General features: G+C 40.5%; 1 protein-coding gene across 4 annotated transcripts in view; it reads left to right on the top strand.

Moving 5' to 3' along the window:
• Window positions 1–22,009, top strand: part of ddr1 (discoidin domain receptor tyrosine kinase 1) — a 35,810-nt gene that overhangs the window by 6,020 nt on the left and 7,781 nt on the right. For 3 of the 4 annotated variants that reach the window (XM_067509462.1, XM_067509463.1, XM_067509465.1), the window contains 12 exons: window positions 5,949–6,106; window positions 8,673–8,775; window positions 11,325–11,400; window positions 11,917–12,069; window positions 12,701–12,848; window positions 14,034–14,136; window positions 14,836–15,022; window positions 17,288–17,537; window positions 18,884–19,021; window positions 19,667–19,735; window positions 20,719–20,879; window positions 21,432–21,639. In XM_067509462.1, the coding sequence (XP_067365563.1) occupies window positions 6,007–6,106; window positions 8,673–8,775; window positions 11,325–11,400; window positions 11,917–12,069; window positions 12,701–12,848; window positions 14,034–14,136; window positions 14,836–15,022; window positions 17,288–17,537; window positions 18,884–19,021; window positions 19,667–19,735; window positions 20,719–20,879; window positions 21,432–21,639 (1,696 nt within the window). In that variant the 5' untranslated portion in view covers window positions 5,949–6,006. Of the gene's footprint in view, window positions 1–5,948; window positions 6,107–8,672; window positions 8,776–11,324; window positions 11,401–11,916; window positions 12,070–12,700; window positions 12,849–14,033; window positions 14,137–14,835; window positions 15,023–17,287; window positions 17,538–18,883; window positions 19,022–19,666; window positions 19,736–20,718; window positions 20,880–21,431; window positions 21,640–22,009 lie in introns of those variants that run through there. The other variant, XM_067509464.1, reaches the window with a different exon arrangement.

Genomic DNA, 22,009 nt, shown 5'->3' with positions numbered 1-22,009 from the left:
CAGAGGTGCTAACAAGACCTTCCCATAGTGGATGCTTGTTCTGTGTTTTGTTATGCTCTGTTTTCTTTGATATTTCAACCTTCAGAGAACATAATTCATCTTATTTTACTTCACTCTTCACACACACTGTTGTTGCATACTGAACTGCCAGTCCACCTCCTCTGTGTTCTGTGTTGTTTCTGCTTGAGCTTGTTTTCTATTGATAACCTCTGCAGATGCACTAATATGCAGCTTTAACAATAACAAAGCTATAATTTAAAGTAAAGGCTTCAGGGTAAATATTGTATGTGTATCACTGGCTAACAACAGATATATGTTGAGTCTACTTACAGTAGTATTTTGGTTTGTAGCCTATAACTCTTGTATTCATTGAACAAGCTTTGACCTGCAAACTTCAAATGAGCTGTTAAAAATTACCATTACCAGGAAAAATATAGTCAGCATAGTAGCAAAAGTACTATCACCGCACATGGATATTGTGCTGCAAACTGCAGAAGTAGTTCGGAAAGAAAAATCTGTTCTCTAGAAAAACAATTGGACAAATGTATCTGGATTATCAAGGCAGCAATCTGAATTATGGATTCAAATTATTAAAAAAAAAAACTATTTGTGTCATTCAGTGTTTTGAACCAGGAAACACTGTTATGAGGCTGATATCTGTATTTCTAAGTTTAAAAATGCTGTTATTGGCCGGGGAAAAAATGTATAAGCATTTAAGGAAATTGAGGAATTGATAAACATTTGTGACCACACCACAACACATAGCACGGAGAGATTACTATTTTATTCATTACTATGAATAAAAAAAAAAACATTGTTTTGCTCTCTGATGAATTGGTTCATGCAGACATTTATTTCAAGTTACAAAGAACATAGGAAAAGCTAATGTTATCTGATATGTGGTGCTGATTTCTGAATCGATATAGTTTGTTTTCCATCAGGATATAGAACTGTCTGTCAGCTTCTTAAAAACTGCATTTGGTTTGGAGTTCCTCCCTGCTTTGAAGGCAATGTGCTCTTAGGCATACAGTATGTGGGTATCAGGGTATTATCCATAATTTAGATGTATTTTTCACTCTGATTAATGTGTGTGTTTCGCCTACAATGTGTACTCCACAAATCAAGGTCCTACTATAAAAAAACGAATTCATACGTTTTCTTGACCACATCACCACTCCAAAGGCCACATAGGACAAGTTTATATACAAACCAAGAGAACGTTTTTCTATGTACTAAATTGATGGACTGATTTGTCCTTCCACTAACAAATAGGATTGTGTGACTGCTGTTGATGAGGACATTCATCACTTGCACAACAACCTGCTCTAATCCGTCACCGTTTGTTTCTGTCCACTTTGCAGTTATGTTGAGCAATTCTGCAACTGAAATTAACTAGGCCAAGTGGACTGGCTTCCAAACACAAACCCAGCAGAAAAAAAATCAAAGTTTGACTTTTTAGTTATTATATAGTTCCGCTTTGCGTAGCTACTTGCTGTTTTTTTTTTTTTTTTTTTTTTTTTTTCTTTCATTCTCCCTCCCCTTGAGCCTTGGCTCATGTGTCTCTCCGCTTAACCACTGCCAATGTGTGAATTAGATTTGTTCTGAGTTGTTGCCCCGTGCTGCTTTATGATACACCCTGGCTTTGTCTGTGTCAACTGCATTGTATTGTTCGAAAAGCTGAGCTGTCCTAATGAGTCATCACATGCTCAGTACAAGTAAAATCTTCCAGGAAATGTGTTTTTATCTTAGAATCCCCTTACCATTCTTTCTTTATAATGATTCATCACCACCTTTAGTAATCCTTTAGGCACACGCTACACATCTCCTCTTCTTGTTTCTGTTAATTTGTTTCTGACTGGGCCACTGTTGCTGCCTTCTCCTCAACTCCATTACCCTGTTTAAGTGACTCATCCATTGTTTTCTCCTGTTTCCTCAACCTTCAGTAAAACTCTGTAAACTCGGCTTCAACAACCTTGACTGGCACTTCCTTGTGTAGATGAATACAGTGAGACATAGCTGTAGAATGTGATGACCAGTTGATGACTTCAAACTTCACCTACTGTTACTATAAATAATCCTTACAAGTCTGTATTTTTACTTTGAAGATCAAATGTCTTTGGACTTCTTTGCTTCATCCTTCATCCTGGCTGTGAGGGAGTAGCTGTGTTGTTTCCTTGCTTACAGTTGAGGAAATATTGCACTGAGTAGAATATTATTATTCAGCCAAAGTCAGTGGAAGGAAACTCTTTAAAAAAGCAACTTCGTGGCCAAATTTGTGTAGCCAACAAGTTATGCTTGCCCTTGGAGTGGGTCTTCAGTAAAAACAAGGAAACTGGCCCCTGCAGGGATCAGAAGTTCACACTCGCCATCCAAGCAGTCACAAGCCAGAAACAAGTCTATTTTCAGGAAAGTCACCAAATGCCCTTGTTTCTGTCTCTGGCAAAGTGTCAGCCTGTGTGGTTAAGATTGAATAGTAATTTATGCTTCTCTCTCCACAACATGGGGTAGTGGTGCATACAATGTCACCAGCTTCCTAACTCACTGACAGAAATCTACAAGAAGGAGGTCACTACTCCTGTCTCCTCAGAGCCTATTAGTCATGTCAGAGGCAGAATGATGTGGGACTTATCATCATGACGTATGAGAGCAAGGATTGTTTTTAGAGCTGTTAGCAGTGTGGCTTGAGGTCCAATACATAAGTCCACAAAAACATATAAACTCTGTTAAGTTTATTACCACGATATTTTATATAAACTTTCATGATCCCCAAAGGATAAGAGTTGAATCCTGGGACTTTTACCACAGCACCACAATGACTTTGTTGAGAAATATGTCACCATCTTTTGCATTAGTACTCTTAAAATTTACACCCACAGGGTAATGTGAGTTTACTTTGATAACCCTTTGCTTTTACTCTACTGTCATTATGAGGTCAATTTAATTTGTCCTGTTAGTGGGTAAACTATGATGGTGAACTTGAAATGTAAATATTATGTCATAAATATCAGCATATTAACATAATTATAGTGAGGATGTTGGGATTTGCCTGTAGCATGCAGCTTGATGCAAGTGTAACCTCATAGAGCTGTTGGCATGGCTCTTCTCTAGTTTTAATTGGCTTAATTACAAACCTTTTACCCAACAATTGTATTTTATTTTTTCCTTCAGGGGAGGCGGCAAGATTTTGCCTTACAGTTGAGAGAAAAGAAGAGACTGTAACACTCCTAACAGCTTTCATTCAGCTATTGTAAACCACCTGCTGAGAGTAATGGCAATCATTGAGCTTGTTTTTAAAAAACAAAAACTAAATATTGGATAAAGTTGAATAGTAAATTCAGTGTTTATAAATGGCATATAAATTCCACTGGAAATGGAAAGTTTAGCAACTATTTTAAGTTTTCTCTGATGTGTCTGTAACAGAAAACATGGACTACATATTAAATGTGATTGATTATCTCTCATAAGCTTCAGGCCTCTGTGAGCTGATTTTTAAACTGCACTGGCACAAACTGAAATTAATGGCTGTTTGGAAGCCCATAAGTTATGATGTGATTTGGAAAATGGTCAGTAGTGATGTAAAGCGTAAACAATTAGGAGTTAATGGGCTAAAACATGCAAAACCACCTGAACAATCCTTTAGGTCACAATTGGCATTTGGACTGTTTTTATTTTACAGCTCAAAAGAAAAATGACTGCTGACATTTGGTTTGAACATGAAGGGCTCTTTAGCAAAGCTAACCAATGCCAATGCAATCTTGCCAGTTTTTCATTTGAGCAATCTAATTATAGAGACTCTGGCAAAGTGTCTTTAATGATGCAATGGCTGCTAAATAAAAAACGTTCTCCTGTGTGTCTCTCTGCTCTCTCCTCTTATTTCTCTTGTCACTTTGTGTTTCGTTCTCTGGGACAGAAAAAGCAGCTGCTCATAAGTATTCATTAGTCCTGCTTGTGGATTAGCTGAGACAAAATGTGAGTGTAGATCAGGCTGCACGCTGTGCTGCCTTCTCCAGAACACAGCAGGCCCTTCTCTTTTTCTGAGCACTAACCACAGCTGTTCAGCAACACTTGACTTTTCCAACAACAGTGTTGTTGGATGGCTGTGGTCACTTTTGTTACTGCTCAGCGAAACATTTGTTGTTTTTAATTTATCTGCCTCTATGTGGTGTGTCAGATAGAAGCTTCATTCCTCCTCATTGAGAAAACCGTGATGAGACATTGTCAAGGATCTTGTTTGTTGACACTGTGGTGGTTGTTATGGTGATTGCCTGAGATTTGTGTCCCCAGTCATTCGATTCTCAGCTCTGATTTCGTGCACACAGCATAGTCCACTAAGCTCCATATTTCACCATTTTGTCATCTGGCATATGTGCACACACATATGTTAAGCTTGGATGTTTTTTATGCAAAGGGGAAAAAAAAGATGTCGGCCTCCTTTCTTTCCTCTTTTGGAACATGTGCACCATGTATCGGTTGCGTTGTGTCTCCCATTCAGGACAGCTGCACTGGCTGCCTTATCCCTCAGATCGCCTCAGTGTCCATACATACACAAACCACAGGGCCATAAGTCAGCTTCTCTACACCACCTTTCTCCTACCCGGTATACACACATGTATGTCATTGCTTTTCTTGTTCCACAGTCTCTGCTCTGTTGTGCTTTAGCTAAGTCTTCTCTACCATTCACCCTGTTTCTATACATTCCAACTGCTTGCTTGCCCCCCACCCAAAATCTCCTGTCACTACAGCTGTGTGTCAGCTGTCTGCTTGTCCCAGTCTAGTCAGATATGAAGTCGAAACACAGAAGGTCTACAGGGAAGACAGGCTGGCCTCTCGATCTCTCTCAGCTGTCACTACTTGTTCAGACTTCCACTTATCATGGTTTCTCTCTTCTGCTCCACCAATGAAAGTTTCCTCAAACAGAATGTAAAATATACTCAAGGGATAAAGCCTTGAAATGGGCTTATTTCTTCCTTATGGTTCATATTCAGTTTGTTGAAATTATTTTATAGAAAACATTTTAAGGTAGGAAAAAGCACTGAGTAACATGTCACTTTTAAAAATGATCTTAACTTCAGCAGCTTTGCAGTAAATAGTACCTGGAAGGTGATTATCTCCACTTTTAGTTGAAATTGTTATTCACTTGTACAGTCAGTTTCTGTGCTTAAGTCCATTGTTTTGTCTTTGTTGTGGGCAAGAGTTCCTAATTCTATCTGTGTTACAGAACCCACTAACTCAAGAGGACATCTTTGCTGTGGTGTTTGACATTTACTCTGTATTTCTCTAGCATAGACCACGTTCACATTCCCATTAACTCAAAATGCTTTGACATCTGTCCTTCTGTTCTGTCTCCCTCATTAGCTTTCACATCTCCCAATCTTACAGCTTCATCTGCTTGTTTTTCATTCCAAACAAGCTGCTCCAGATATGCTCTCTTTTATTAAGGGAAAGGAGGTTTGAAATCAGTAATTTGGAAATATGATTGGCATTTCAAATACAGAAAGGGAAAAAATTCTCGGGAGTAAATGGGACCGGCTAATTATACCATCTTCAATTACCAAGCTGTGTCTACCCTTTCTAATGGCAGCAAAGTATTATTGTATCATGGCATTCTGCTACCAGAGAGGAAAACAAATTAGTGTGTGAAAGTGGCCTTTGTTATATGGCTTAGTGCTTGCTCCTGGCGGGTTTATACCGTTGGTGCGTTCAGCATGCAAAACCTTGAAACAAATGACTGAGATATGCTGCGTGCTTTGCACTAAGAGGATTTGATTGAAAGAGTTGAGGTATTGATGGAGATGGCAGGCCTGTGAGCTCAGCAGCCCCAGGCTAGAACTGCTTGTGTAATGTATACATGAGCGTAAAAATGAAATTATTTTTTATTTGATGTTTGTTGGTGGCTAGAAAAAATCTCAAGGTGGATGTGGACTTAAATCTCTCTCTTTCTGTGACAGGTATGCCTGCGGTTATCAGTGTGTCTCCGGACCGGTAACCAGGTGTGTTGCTGCCGTCATGGCCTTTCCTACCTTGTGGTTGTTCTCTGTCACTGTGGTCACAGTCCTGGGGGCGCTGGTATCGTCTTCAGAGGAACATGAGTGGCACTTTAACCCAGGTAGGATGTCAGGAAATAAATGTGTAACAAAGAGAACCTCTAAACCAGATTATGTGTTTCACTGTACTTTCTCCTCCTAAAAACCTGCCGCCTTTTTAAAATGGCTTTGCAGATCAAGGTTGTTTTTTATTTCCACAAACTCATATGACATGATTGCATTTTTTTTTTACCTCTTAGCCCCTTCCTCCCTTCCTTGTGTCCATGGTTGCAGCATTCGTCTGTCCTGCTGCACTAACATTCTTTTCACATTCTCAGATCAATAAGGATCATTCTCCATCCACTTTCAAAAGGCTATCCTGTGTCCTCTCCCTGTCTGCCAGTCAGTCATATGTAACAGGAGAATAACCCCCCACCACACACACACACACCTTTTCCATCCACCTTGTCAAGCCGTCTAATGCACACGCAGCTCATGAAAGTGTCAGTCAAACAAGGAGGGGGCAGGAGGTTAGTGAATGTGAGCCAACCAGGTGTAACCAGAGGGGACTGCAAGCAGTGCAGTCAATTTTTTGACCGCAGCAGCTAGAGACTGAGACCAAAGCACCTCTGACTAAATTCATGTCTTAGTCTTTGACAAATGAATTCTTCATAACTATAATATTCTCCGTTTTTATAATATTATGTAGAAGGACTGCGTTGTCCTTACTTCACTGGTCAACTAGGTGCTCAAGTGACATTAATCCAGAAACAAAGGGGGAAAACACTGGCTGGATTGAAGGAAGAGAGTTTTATTTTTTTCCCACAGTATATGATGTTCATGTTACAAACAGACAAAAAACCTCAAACTAATAGTGGGTGCCTGACAGACAGATGACTTTAATGATGAAGAAAATACGGTCCATCAACAGAAAATGACTCCAACTATTAAGATAATTTCTATGGCTCTGGATCGCATTGTTGTTTATTTAGAGTGTCAGTCCACGACTTAGGTTAGGACTGAAATATCTCAACATATTGACAACATGAAATTTTGTCAGTAATGTCCTCATGAGGATCAAATGGAACAACTCTGGAGGTCACTTAACTTGTAATTGGATGTCGTCATCAGTTTAATTTGTGCTTCCCCAGTTTGTTCATGATGATAAGATGTTTTAGTTTTTTTTTGTTTGTTTGTTTGTTTTTGCAAAAGTATCAGAAGTGTCATGTCATTTAAGCTGCTGCTAAGGATTTTCTGTTTTTCTTAACCTAATGTGATTTTATAAAAACTGAATGTTTGATTTGCTGGTCATATAAAACAAGTAATGTGAAAATCTCATGCTGGGTACAAGGAATTTGTCAAAAAAATGTTTGCAGATTTAATTCAGATTGTTGTGGATAAATTGTTGGTTGAATCACCAGGTGATTTGTCTCCACCAATGGAAACTGTTTGAGATGGATTAACAGTGGCACAGCACACATTAAATGCACACACCCGCAAATTTCATCTTGCAGAAAAGAATGAAGGAACTTTGACAGTGTGAGCAGAGAGCTTTACTGTGTGATTTAAGATGTTGTGAAAAATGGCAAAAAGAGAAGGTGAAGGCAGAGGACACTGAGGGATGGACGCAGAGAGAGGTGAAAGAATTACAGATGGCAAGATGTTGACTTGGTGTGTGTGTGTGTGTGTGTGTGTGTGTGTGTGTGTGTGTCTCTACTGCACCCTTTGGGGTTTTAGGCTCTTGTCATCCGGCCCAACATTCCTGTCTGCTGACTCAGTGACAGAAACTGACGCCCACTCCACCCCCGCCCCCTTCTGTCACCCTCAGCCTCCCCACTTTATCACTGTCGGCACCCCTTTGCACTTTATCACTATTCAAGCCCTCCTCCTCATGTCCTCATGATTGACTTCAGAGGGGATAGCTGGGTCATTGGGTAATCCCTGCCTGGGAACAAGCTATCTGGATCAATTGATAGTGCTGCTGCTGGAGTGGAGTCACCACAGATGTCAGAGCTCTTTCATTTGCCCTTCTATTTTTCTCTCTTTTGTTCTCTTCCTGCAAATCCTTGAACAGGAGTAACCTGAACAGGGCCTGTGCAGGATTGCTGGAGCCCTGAGGAGTTTTTGCTGGGGATAGAGAACTGGTTGCAAAGACAAAAGGGAGGTTGTTGAGGGAGGGGGGGAGCCTCAGAATAGGGGCCACAGCATCTCAGGGGGAATGGAGTATAGAAGGGGGTCACTTATGAGCATGCACTTTGACTTGCAGAAGGTTATTATGTTGCCACTACTGATTTTCTGCAGTAAGTGATGCTAAACATTCCCATTACATTTTTACATGAACTCATAAGTACAGACCAACTCAAAGATATTCTGTAAAAAAAAACAGCAAACAGGAAATACTTATTTTAGAGTTGTGTATCCTTTTTTTCCCCCTCTCCTTTCTCTGCGTTTGTGTTGGTTATGAAGCATGAAGGCTGGAAGTTTTCCCAGAGATGACATAACAATATTAAGCTCCATGACCAATGATGGCTGCTGACATCCTAATGGAAATATTAAGTTTCCCCTGGACATGTGCTCCATATGGATGAGAATGTTACTCTGTCTTTATCCGGCCTTTCTCTCTCTGTTTTCCTCCATTTTTCCCTTCAGCTCAATGTCGTTATGCCCTGGGGATGGAGGATGGCACCATCCCAGACTCTGACATCACTGCGTCCAGTGCCTGGTCAGACTCCACTGAAGCCAAACATGGAAGGTAGTACATTTAAATTAATTTTCTTGCACTCATTCTGTGTGGTTACCATCTAAAAACTCTAGTCCTGATTTTCATGTAAAGAGTAAAAACAGGCTGAAAAGTAGTTGAGAAGTAGACACCACTGTTGCACTTTAACCAAGTTTGGTTAAAGTGCAGTGATGTCTGCTTGTACTGGTACACCCAGAAGTACATCTTTACCTCCCATCAGAAAAAACTGATCCATTGATACTCTGTTTAGTTCAAGTATAATACTTTATCTGTACTATATTACTTTTTGGAAGTGAAAAATTGCACAACCTACAGTTTTGTTGCAGTCAAGATGATATTTCATCAAGAAGCAGTAGTGTGGTGTATGTTTATGCTGACTGTTTTTGGAAGCATGCATAGTCATAGATTTCCTATCATTCCTGATGGTGGTTAGTTTGTTGTTGAGATGCAGCTCAGACTGCAGAAATGACCACGTAATCACCCTGTAGCATTAAGATAAATCAATACAGAGATGATGTTAAATGTGATGAATTACACAGCTGAAATAGAAAACCAATAGATGCCTGGAACTCTAGTTAAAATGATTTTACATTTCCTAAACAGAGAAGAAAGCTTTAATATAAAGTGTACATTTTTGGAAGTAAATGGATTACAACACAGAACTACAGATATAAACATGTAAAAATTTCTTTGTTTAAGAAAAAGTCACGCAGCAGCATTTAACTATTAACATTAATTAACATCAATTCAATTTATTGAATTAATAAAAGAAATACTTTGATTTATTCAACAATTTAATGTTACTAGTATCTAAGAAACAGAGGAAACGGTGAGAAAACAGAGATCATTATATGCACCTTACTATAATTCAGTGCAAGTGATATTTGTCTGCTTCAATAAATGTTAAGTCAAGTAATATTACTTCTCCAGAAATAAGATTTCAAAGTACTCATGCACATGTCACTGTGGCCTGATGTGTTTCTTAATGCCATTTTTTTCCCCAATTAGTTGGCACCATGCTAAAGCAATTTGTTGAGATGATAGTTTGTCTTTTTTGGAATCCACTTGGTAATTGTATTACCACCTTGTCTGTACGGCAAAAAGGTCAGACTCATGAGAACAAGTTAGACCTGCAACATGTTACAGCCACGTGTAAGGCTATTCACAGCTGTGTGTGTATATATATTCATGTGTCTTCATTGGGGTTGGTTTCTTGGCTAAGAGTTAGTCTAACCATGTGGAAGTGATTATTAGCCATAGCTCTTTTTTTAAAGACAGTGTGATGCAAAAGGGGAAAATGGAGAAAGTCGCATATATGCAAAAAAGAAAACAAGTGAGAGGATGACTGCTGTGATGGTGTGCTGAAAGTTGGAGAATTTAATTTGAAAAGCATAGCATTTGAGAGAGGCTGTTGTGTGAAGGGAGGTACTGAGGGATTCAGAGCTAGTAGGTATTTATTCATGGCTGTTATTACCCTGGGGCAGTGAAAATCAGCATACTGGTTGAGGGAGTGAAGAAATGGACTTTTGCAATAAGAGAATTGAGAATGAGAGAGAGAGAGGAATGAATTGTTGGCTGGTGTTTAGGTAGGAAGTAAACGACAGAGAGAAATAGGGAAAAAATGAGGTACTTGGCAGAGCAGTGCACGGTGGACTGAACTCTGCCCAGCCACATTCCTCCTCTCTCCATCATAGAACCGTTTGAGAGCTCAAATGTATTGGTATCATTTCAGGGTTTCTGGCTGCATGATCTCACTCACCAAGGGTAGAACTGAATTGATTAAATCATAGCGCTCCTGTCAATGTGTCCGAGTTGATATAGTGATTTGTTTTGGCGGTCTGAGCAGCAGCTTTTATTTTGAGAGAAGCCGCACGGCGGTCAGAGCCCGGTTGCGGCCTGGCGTCTGTTGCAAAGCTCTTTAAGCAAGTCAGTCCAGAATCTCACACACACCCACACACACGGCCTGGTTTGTGGTCTTCATGTGGTTTGTATGTGGTAGTGGTATGCACTTTACTTCGCAGGCTGGATTGTAGAAGGTCAGTGAGTGAAAACCTTTTAGCAGTGCATGTGGGTGGTCACAGCAGGACCGAGGAGTTGTGAGTAAAGATTGGTCCTGACATATTAAACCAGATCTTATTGTGAGATTTTAAGTATGTGAAAGGGCTAGTAGTTTCACTCTGCTCCTTTTTATCTCTCTTCCTCTCTTAACAAGCTTCAGCATTTGTGTATTTTTCATCCATCTGTACTGTCTCCCTCACTCTCTGATGGCTGTTGTGTCTTTACCAAAGCCAGGTCTCTGTGTGTCTTCTTTTATATCTTTCAGACAACACTTGCCTAATTATATGTGAATGTCTGGATGCTGTGGAATCTAATATGTATGTTGTTAGGGGAGGGTTGGACTATTTGTATTGAATTTTCTGTTGGAACTCTGCATGCTGTTGGCACTGTGGATTGGATGTCTTGATGTGTTTGTATCTATCTGTATGTAAATGTCTGTGAATAGGACTTGGATTTAGCAAAAAAATCAGATTAATAAGCCTTTTTCTATGTGTATCTCTCAGGCTGAGTACTGGAGAGGGGGATGGAGCATGGTGTCCTGCAGGAGCTGTGTTCCCCAGTGGATCAGAATATCTTCAGGTCAGATACTCAGCGTGCTCTTCTCAGTTATATTTAGTGTTCAGTGTACAGCCGCTCTATTGTTTGTGGAAAGAATTTTCAATTGCTGTTTAATAATTATCTAATTTATATTAAAGCTTCTTGCAATAAACCAATTACTATTATAGTGTTTTATATCGGCCATTGTTCAGTCAAGGAGAGGTATAAGTAATTTTAAACCAGCTATGAGGTATTGTTGGACGCTAAAGTAAACAGCTACATTATTACAGGTTATCTATATTTTGGAACACATTTATTATCCTTGCTGAGAGTTTGATGTGAATATTGAAAGCATTCTCTTATCTGTCCACTGAATGTGAAGCTAAACCCAGCAGGTGATTTGCTTATCTTAGCACACAACTAGAAACAGGAATACAGCTAAAACTTTTGCAAAGACAGAGGGGACACTACACTTTACACCCTACACTTTTAATTGCATCTGTAAATTAGTCTATTTGTTTGTATTTCTGTGAGTAATGTGTATTGTGTTTTCTGTAGATTGACTTGCGCAGACTTCACTTCCTGGCTTTAGTTGGTACCCAGGGTCGTCATGCTGACGGCCATGGACAGGAGTTTGTCCGCAGCTATCGGCTCAGCTACTCTCGAGATGGAGTTAAGTGGATCACCTGGAAGGATCGCTGGGGCCAGGATGTAAGCAAGGGTCTTCGTTTGTGTGTGTGTTCCTACCAAAGCTGAAGCGGTCTGTCTCTCATGTCTATACACAAATGAAGCAAAGTGACGGTTTAGCTGTTGTTCCATTTCTACCTGAAATAATTTAATAAGGAACAAGAAACCAGGTTAAGTTGACTGGAAAATCCTGAGTTTTGAGAAATATGCACTCAATGTCTTCCTATATTGTGCAGATACAGACGCCTTTGTTGTGTTCGGTAAAAGTGCTGTATTTGGTTTGCTGATCATTGCAATGTTTTAGGTGATGTTTCTGTGTTTGTTGTCCCCTTTGACATATTGTTTCAAACATTGCCATGAAATAGATGTATTCAGAAATTGCAAGAAAATGCAAATTTGTGCCTTTAAGTCCTCCTACAAAAACTGCCTCCAACTATCCCTCTAAATCTGACCTTCTTCACCTCTTTCTGTATTAAATGGAAAGAAGGGGGGGAAATAATTCAGTTAATCTGAGGTCTTCTTACATTAAAAGAATTTGTGGACACACTTTGAATATAAAGCTAGAGCCTTTAGGCGAGATTCACTCAACCTTACAGGTAACAGGGAAGACAAACCATGTACTTTGTGATTGAATATCTGTATTTCTCTCCCCTAGGTGGTGTCAGGTAATGAGAACACCTATGATATTGTGCTAAAAGATCTGGGCCCTCCAATCGTGGCACGCATGGTGCGCTTCTACCCACTGGCTGACCGGGTTATGAGTGTATGCCTTCGGGTGGAGCTCTATGGTTGTGTATGGGACTGTAAGTAAATAGTGTGCGTGTGTGTGTTTGTGATGGTGAAAAAGACCCAAAGAGACTACAAAGATAGAAAATGTTTCTGTTTTTACACTTGTGTATTCATTTGGTCTGTCACATTTCATATCATGAAGGTGACGGAGTTCGCTGTCATCTTAGATTTACTCCTATATCTGATGGGAATGAGGGGATTTATATTATGGTAATGATTACGAATGCATGTTTTTGCCATACATCCCGTGCATTTATTCAGGGCTTTACATCAAATTTACAGCCTTATTGGGGTTCACCAGGATGAAGGAAGCAACACAGGTGATAAATGGTGTTGGTCTCAATGTTTCCTAAAGCGCAACACTTACTAACAGATTATTTATGACTGGCTCACCTCCTGTCCTGCCCTATCCACATCCTTAGAAAGCATCGAGCTTCCTGCAAATCAGAGCTGTCACTGAGGCTAAAAAGGTCCCAGTCTGTGTCTTCAGGGAGACCATCTCCCTAAAATATGCTTTAATGTGGATTCTGCGGCAGTCAGATATTATGCAGAATCAACAGGAAGTCAAGTTTTATGCACGTTTGGTTTCTCATCAAATCCCATATCAGATTGTGCGGTGGAGCAGTGTCTTCACTATGTTTGTTTTGGGTTGAATGTGGACCCACTTGCCCCTCACACACCCTCAGGTAGGAAAGACATACACCTAAATGTATAACCATATCCATATACACTCATCACAAATGGAGTGTACAGCACACATACTGTAGATCTTGTGTGAAGCATTGCTCATTATGGGCAGCAGAGCAATGGGCTGTAACCTGTGTTGCTGATTTCACCTCTGTTCATAGGCAGCTGGCTGATTAGCTGTATATTGAAGGAGGGAAGCTTAAGTTTCACCAACTAATGGTGGCTCTGGCTGAGCACGCCTGAGCAGCACACCTCTGTGTTTGTTTTACTACTTAAAAAAACAGCAATAGCTGTTTCCCCTATGGCGGTTACTGTTGAATATTGGCTCAACCCACACATAGCTGCTCATGATGAAAATTAAGAGCTTCACAAATTTTGCAGCTTGTGCATGCTTGTCTCTTAAATAGAAAAATATACAAAAGCATGTTTTGTTTCAACTATCCCATGACTAATATTGAATATTTTTATTTACTTCACTATTTATATTCAATATATTACTCTGTGTCACTCAGATGGGCTGAAGGCTTACACAGCTCCAGTGGGTCATGTCATGCAACTGCCTGGCATGCCGGTCTATCTAAATGACTCTACCTACGATGGAAGCACTGAGCAAAGGTAAGATGTTCTGCTGCTCTGTGCTCCTGGATTTTGTAACTGAATGCATGTGGCTTTACCTGCAATTTTGCAGCACAACGTCCACAGATATGATCACAGTAAATCATAACAAGTGTCACGGTCAACATTGTGGGGTGAAATGTGGCTAAATCAGTGGAAAACCAAACACTTTTCTGCAGCACTCATCACATGTGTTTGGACTGAAGTGGGTTTTTGGGCAAATCCTCCTTGAAAGTTTATTTTTGCCTAATTAAAAGGGAGGGATTTTTTTTTTTGTAGTTGCTCAGGGATTTGAGGCATGTTTTCTAGCTATAATGTTTTGGGAGTAAAGACATGAGGGGTCCTCCAGTGATGGAGTCATTTACATGGGCTGTGTGGTTAGTTAAAATGTTTAGCCAGCGGGTGAGCTAACACTTGTGATGTAATCCAGACATATTGTGAATGCGAGTGTGAGAGTTTTGAGTTAGGAGACCTATTTGACGTGTGTGTGTGTGTGTGTGTGTGTGTGTGTGTGTGTGTGTGTGTGTGTGTGTGTGTGTGTGTGTGTGTGTGTGTGTGTGTGTGTGTGTGTGTGTGTGTGTGGGTGTGGGTGTGGGTGTGGGTGTGGGTGTGGGTGTGGGTGTGGGTGTGGGTGTGGGTGTGGGTGTGGGTGTGGGTGTGGGTGTGGGTGTGGGTGTGGGTGTGTGTGTGTGTGTGTAGGATGCAGTTTGGAGGCCTAGGTCAGCTGTGTGATGGTGTTTTAGGAGGAGATGACTTCATTGCAACTAAGGAGCTGAGGGTATGGCCTGGGTACGACTACCTGGGCTGGAGCCGAGAAACACTTGGGCAGGGCAGTGTGGATATAGAGTTCCACTTTGAGAAGCCCCGTGTCTTCCACAACATGCAGGTAAGCAGTAAAAGTTGTTTGTGTGAGTGTTATGCAGGACACTGCTATCCTACTGTTATCAGGAGATCTCTACTAAAATCAGGGAGTGTGTTCAGGACAATTTTCTAATGTTTGGATTTTTAGGGAAGTCAGCCTTGTTTGCCCACAAGCAAGGTGAATGCAGATTCATATTGTCATCCCATATCAGCCACACTGCATCTTTTCTGTTTTGTCCCTTTGTCTTATTGTTATCTTGCCTTTGTAACAAATTTTTGAGCACAGTAACTCAAAAGCTACATGTCCGCATGCTGTAATTGCAAGGTCCACTTGTTCCCCCTTTCCCACCTTAATGCATGCATTTGCAGTCGTTTTTATTTAACTCCTCAAAGTCTTGTTGTCACATGTGAAAATTACATCCCATAAATTATTCCTGTGTTATTAAATGACAATTATAATTAGTAAACCATTTCTCAATGCATTAACTTGAATAATTATTTGTTGGCACAAAACAAGTATGTCATTGTGATTTTGGCAGGACACTAAGCTTATTGTCTGATGAAATTCCTCAGCAATTTCTGTAGCTCCAACCATCATGACCTCTTAAACAACCTCCAACATTACAGTTATGTTTGTTTACCTCCTTTTTAAAAAACAAAAACAAAAAAACAATAACTCTGTTAATCTGGCATCTCAACAGAAAGTAGAATTATCTGGAATAGCTTTGCAGCCATTTAATTAGATTTAACGTGCTATTGTTTATCATGGGACAGTGCATCTGTGCTCAGCTGTCTGGGTGCCACCGAGTTGCATCACAATGTGTTTGTGCGTCTGTGTGGCTTTTGGGGTTAGTTTGTGAAGCAACAAGGGGATGATAATATTAAGCAACGAAGTGTGATATATAACTGTGTTGTCTCTTTGGACGTGGGTTGGAATGTCGGTTTGGGTGGGATTCACCCTATACATGGTGCATATTGAATAGCAAGAATTCCCAGTTACTGTTATAAAATGACAAGTCATCTTTTAAAGGTCTGGTTTTGACTGCATTCCAAAATTTCTGTGCATTTTTTTCTTCACATTTTTATTATTATTATAGTGTTTCTCCGTTTCCTCTTAACATCTTTCCCGGTGGCATGACTTTTTCCAAATTAACCTCAGCTGACATACAGTTATTGAGGTTCAACTTGTCTCTGCAGGCCAGAGTTCTTTGGGACGGTGATTAGTCAGCGGTTAAAGATAAATCTGCTCTTTAGCTTTTTACAGTCATAACCTGCACTTCCTGCAGGCCCTTTAGCAGATTGGGGATTCAATGTGTCTGCCTTTTGTAAAGATCTAGGTTTGTTCTTTGTGAATTTATGTAGAGCTGGGGAAGTGTGGGGAACATGGGGAAACTAAACAAATAGATCAGAGGAATTCATAATGCAAGTTAGATTTATGATGAAACAAGTGAAACATAATGAATGCAGTGTTATGCTCTCAAAATAAGCTTTGTGCACGTCACTGGATCTGAAATCCCTAAAGGAGTAGTGAATTACCTCGGTTCTGTTGACTTATTAGACTCCCAACACCAACAATACACAGCCCCCCAAAATTCCATTTTGTCCTTTTCCAGAATCCGCTACATGTCAACTCGGCGTCTTGTGCAGCTGTTGTTCTGGCATTTTGTGTGTGTATGTGCATTAAAACTTGGATTACCTTGAAGTGGCTGTCCTTGCAATACGTTTGAGGTTAAGAGGCAAACCTACTATGAGCAGCCTTTGCACCACCTCTTATCCCTCAGAGGGGGAAAAAAAACGTCCTGTCATCTCATCCTTAATTTTCTATCTTTCAGATCTATAGTTTGACCTCTCACTCGCTCATTTAAACTCCCCTCCATCTCCTCTCCTCTCCTATTCCACCTTCCAGTCACAATGGCACCTCATATATTAGATCAGCCTTTATGGATTCGTCTTTTTGGCCTTTCCCTGCTTGTAAAAACAGGAAAGATATATCCTCTTCTTTCCTCCATCATTCATGGCACTTCCTTGATTTTATTTTTATTTTTTGGTAGTCCTGATCCGCAGAGCTCAAGTGGTGCCAAGCAATTATGACTGAAAGGGTTGAGAATTTGCTAAACTTTGAGTGTTAATTAAATCCCTTTTTGCCTCTCCTCACATATAACTGATTAAAACCTTGTTTTCCAGATATTTGCACACGTGTCAAGCTAATTCACAGGTGTACATTGTTTTCTGACTGACGTACACCACCTTTCTGCTTTAAGTATTCTGCATGTGTCTTTTATTTCTGTAGGTGCACAGTAACAACCGCCACACCCAGGGTGTGCGGGTCTTCAGCAAGGTAGAGTGTCTTTTTAAACCTGGCATCCTGCAGCCATGGTCCTCTCCTGCCCTCACTTTGCCTGTGCCCTTGGAAGATCTGAAGGACCCCTCTTCACGCCCAATCTCCCTTCCACTGGGCGGCCGGCCGGCTCAGATCCTTCGCTGCAAATTCTACTTTGCTGACCGGTGGCTGTTAATCAGCGAAATATCTTTCCTCTCTGGTAGGAAACTGAATAGAAGTGATTGTGTTTATGAAACTGTGACTGGGCTTTGCACTTGTGTCAAAAGTAATTAGGTGGCCTCAACAAATGTATAGAAACCTGTACTGTTAATGTAATTTCAGTCAACATTCTTTAAATACTCAAGGTAAAGGGCAATTGCAGAGAAAAACTGAAATGTGATTGGCTAAATTTGCTTCCAAGTCCCTCAGAATCACATTCAAAATGCAGATTTTGTCCTTTCTCTGTGATTGTTTTTATTTATTTATTTTATTTTTTTCTATTGATTCATAGTGTCAGCATTCAGTTATTGACAGTTTTAATTTCGAATTTTATTTTTTTTTCCATTTGGCTTATCCTATGAGTTCAGGGTCGCCACAGGGAATCGATGTCTGTGTGTTGATTTGGCACAGTTTTTATCCTGGAAGCCCTTCCTGATGCAACTCTCCCTAATTTCTACCAGTCCAAGCCTGGTAGCCGCCCCCATTTCCAAATAAGTAAAACCTACCATGACCATAAATTATTTATTGGTTATTTTTTATGCCGTCTTAATTAAGTCAGTCTCAAAATATTCACTGAAAAATGCATTTTTCCCCAATCTGTTATTTTGTTTGTACTTCCCTCCTGTTTTTATGGGCTGTGCGCAACAAACAGAAACAATGTTTCGTTATCTCTTGTGAAGATAGGATTTACACCCATTTGATTGGAAGTCAGATAGAGGACTCCAGCCGAGGTTTTCCATTTAAAAATGCTGTCAATTGTAGCATGATGGGAATCAGCAAAATCACACTGTTCTCAGGTAGCTGAAATGAGCACACATCAGTGGTCTTGCTTGTCTAGACTCATGCCAGTTAGCTGGTTTGGTTCAAGGTCCTGACAGAAACAGAGTGCTACAATAAGAGGTACACTGTAAAATTATCATATATTTGTGTTTCTTGGGCCAGAGTTGACTCTCAGTTAATCAACTGTGATTGCACTGATTGGACTTTCCACCTGAGTGGCACATGTTTAGTTGGCAAACTACCTATCAGACTAATTTTGTAAAACACAACATAACCAACATATGGGCTAGTGTGTTGGTTGGTCATTTAACGATAGTGAGTGAACATCATTCAGATTATTCAGTGAGGAATGGATCAGTTCTCAGTCAAAAACAACATAATTGATTTTCATGAAATGAATGGTCTTTGTCTGGAAAACATAACCAGCTGCGACCACAACCGCTATTTCTCAACAGCCGAGGACTACCAGACAGTGTATTGTGCCATTTGAAAACCTCTTAAACATATAAAACATGATTCATTTTTATTAAATTGTCCCCTCCTGTTTCTCTGTTTCTCCTTATCCAGGGCCATTTGAGGAGGATGTCACAGAGCCTAATCTTCCCAAGAATCCTGCCACCAGTTCTTCTCCTCGTCCTGTTGACCGCACCTCCTTCTCTCCCACATCAAGCCACAACTCCTCCAGCCCCATGGCTGTGTCCACTGGTGAGCCTTGATACCCTCTTTACCTTTTAATCCTCCTGCTCTTCACTCTTTGGCTTTGCTATCCTTCTTTCCACGAGCCATCCTTCTTTACATGCTCCCTTATGTGACTCACTATGCTGCTCCATCTACTCATCCTCTCTGCTCTCCTCTGATCTCTCCATCATGACCTTTTGTCTCTGTGCCCATGTCCTCCTTTCCTGTTGCGACGAGTGAGAGCATGTCAGCAGGGTGTTTAAATCGTGTATCTGAAGCAGAGGCAAAGGCAGGCAGTGCCAAAGGAGGCCTGTCTGACCAGACTTCCTCTATCAGGAGTTCTGAAATCCTTTGGCTTCAAGTCAAAATTTGTTGAACCTAAGTAAACACCGAATGTGTATCTTACAGATTTCATCTTTCTTAATAGGCAGAAGAGATCTAGCTTTAAATTAAAGGTCAAATTATTTAACTTATAATTCTTTGGGTTTTTCATTATCATCTCCATCTGGCAAATTAAAAAGTTAGGGATTTTCAGTAAGATGGAAAAAAAGCTGTGTATCCTAGGATCCTGCTGTGTAACCTATGATTTTCTTTTCATCACTGCTCTTTCCTGAGGCTTCAACACCTCTCTTTTCACACATTCCTCCTTTTGTCCATCCCTTGCTCCTCCAGAATCCCCCCCCACCACCACCACCACCACCACCACCTTCATGACGGACACTGCTAACTGGACACTGTCAGGTGAGACTGTATAAAAAGGAGACAGAGGATGAATGAGGGAAGGGGAGCCAGCCCCAATCACTCTGGCCCTCCTCCAACATCTTAAAACTGTCCAACTGCTCAGTATAATGGAGGAGGGATTACAGGGGCAAGCTTTGGCACTGTGTTCTGTCTCCTGGGTTTGAAGATATACAGCTGTAGAAAAAACACTAACGGGACTATATGACATTATATTTACGTAAAATAATGGCTTGGCTTCTTGTGGTCTCCCTAACTGCATGTTTTTTCTTCAGGGGCTGGCTCTGTTCTACACAGTTAAACAATAGCAGGCTTTTTAAAAAAGCTGGAAATTGTTTTTCGTGGCATGTATGCTGCTTTGTCCTTGTTACTTGCTGTGGTTGAACAGCTTTGTTAGGGTTTATTTATCACCCACATGGTGTTGTACTGACAGGGGGAGAAAGAGGATGGTTTCTCTAACCATGTGTAAATCTTTGACTGGTAAATATAAGTGGATGATTGTGTGATTGCAGATTTGTTTACGTGTTATTTGCATACATGGACATAGTTTGTGAGCACAGTTTACACTAACCTGCACTGAGGATACTGTTTCGTTCAAATGAAATGTCACATTTGACCTTCAATGGAGGAAAAATAACGAGATGATTCTGATTAACAGTTGCTACAAAGCTGTGAGATGCAAAACAAAACAGCCGACTGTTCACATTCTGGTTCTAAAGCAGCAGTCTCTGAACGTCCCTGTGATATGAGCGGGGATGCATGCAAGAACAGACAATCCCCATCAGAAGTCTGAAGAAATATGTTGATATGTGGGGTTTGTGTGACCCCAGTGAGAGAGCATGACTGCACAAAACCCAATGCTCATGAACTGAGCAGTGCACTTATCAAACAAACATGTAGACCTATGCACACAAACACCCAGTGTTAGAGAAGCACATTGTACACACCTCATCCTTTTTTGTTTTTTTCCCCTTTTCCATGGCCAGAATTTGCAGCTGTAACTGCCAGGCCAGGGCTTCCTGTAGCCAAGGATGACCGCAGTAATACAGCGATTCTGATTGGCTGCCTGGTGGGCATCATACTACTGCTTCTGGCTGTGATAGTGGTCATTCTGTGGAGGCAGTACTGGAAAAAGATACTGGGCAAGGTGAGTCTAAGTAATGTGCAGTGTGTTAGTTTAATTTTAAGGCAGTCTTATGTAGCTGGTAATTTTGTAACTGGATCCTGTAGGGTTTTCATCTTCATGTCATGCAGTCTAAAAGTTTCTTATTTAACACAAGTGCTATGTAGCCAAGCAGCACTGGTTTTATTAGGCAAACAGTTTGTTTCCACTCTAGTGGAAGTATATAAAAGTTTGTGTTGCTCAACGCTGTGAAAAGACACTTCAAAACTCTACATTGTTATTTTGACTAACTCATGGACCTGATCACTGGTAACACTTTGCATTAACACTACTTTCTACAGAATAAATAGTTTTATCGTCCTAAATTGATTTCTGTGTGTGATTTAGGCTGAACTGTCCCTTCAAATCCTGATTGATAGCAGGCTTTTTTAACAACTGCCAGTCTTGGCACAGTACCACGGTTCCCTCTTCTGGATGGGTTGTAGGAATCATCTTACCTCTAGTTGTTAGTCTGTTTCTGCAGTTTGATCTGCTGATGAGAGTTAGTTGCTACAATTAGATTATCTCATATCCCAGGCACAGGGTAGTCTTTCCAGTGATGAGCTGCGGGTCCACCTATCAGTTCCCACGGATAATGTAGTCATCAACAACACACACAGCTACTCAAGCCGCTACCAACGCATACACACGTTCCCTGAGGACCGTGACCATGGCGGAGAGGGAGAAGGGGAGTACCAGGAGCCCAGCGCTCTGCTCAGGCCACGGGATCACAGAGACAGCACAGGTAAGATTTAAACACACACAAAGGTGCCTTTTTTTTTTCTTTTTTTTCTTTCAGATTCCTTTTTAAAATTTAGATGGGGAAGGCTTGTTTTTTCTGTTGTAGCTCATTAAATACAAATCTCAGTTTGGCAGGGGGGGGGCAAAGAATGATTTGTTTTCTTACAACTTAAAACAATGCATAAGTGCAGAATTTTAATTTCTACAAACATGTACATTTGTGGTTTCTACAGATTTCTTCATTTGCATGCCCATGTTTGTGTTTGTTGATCCTGTCAATAAACAAATGCATTTGGAAAGCAGAAAAATTGTTCTGAGAAAAGGGAAGAAAAAGAAAAGAGGGAGTAGTAAAAGGCATTGCCTTACTTGCATTG

The sequence above is a fragment of the Channa argus genome, chromosome 7 (assembly GCF_033026475.1).
Source record: "Channa argus isolate prfri chromosome 7, Channa argus male v1.0, whole genome shotgun sequence".
Lineage (NCBI taxonomy): Eukaryota > Metazoa > Chordata > Actinopteri > Anabantiformes > Channidae > Channa > Channa argus.
The sequence above is the reverse complement of the archived record's forward strand: the minus strand, read 5'-3'. Positions and strand labels throughout refer to the sequence as shown.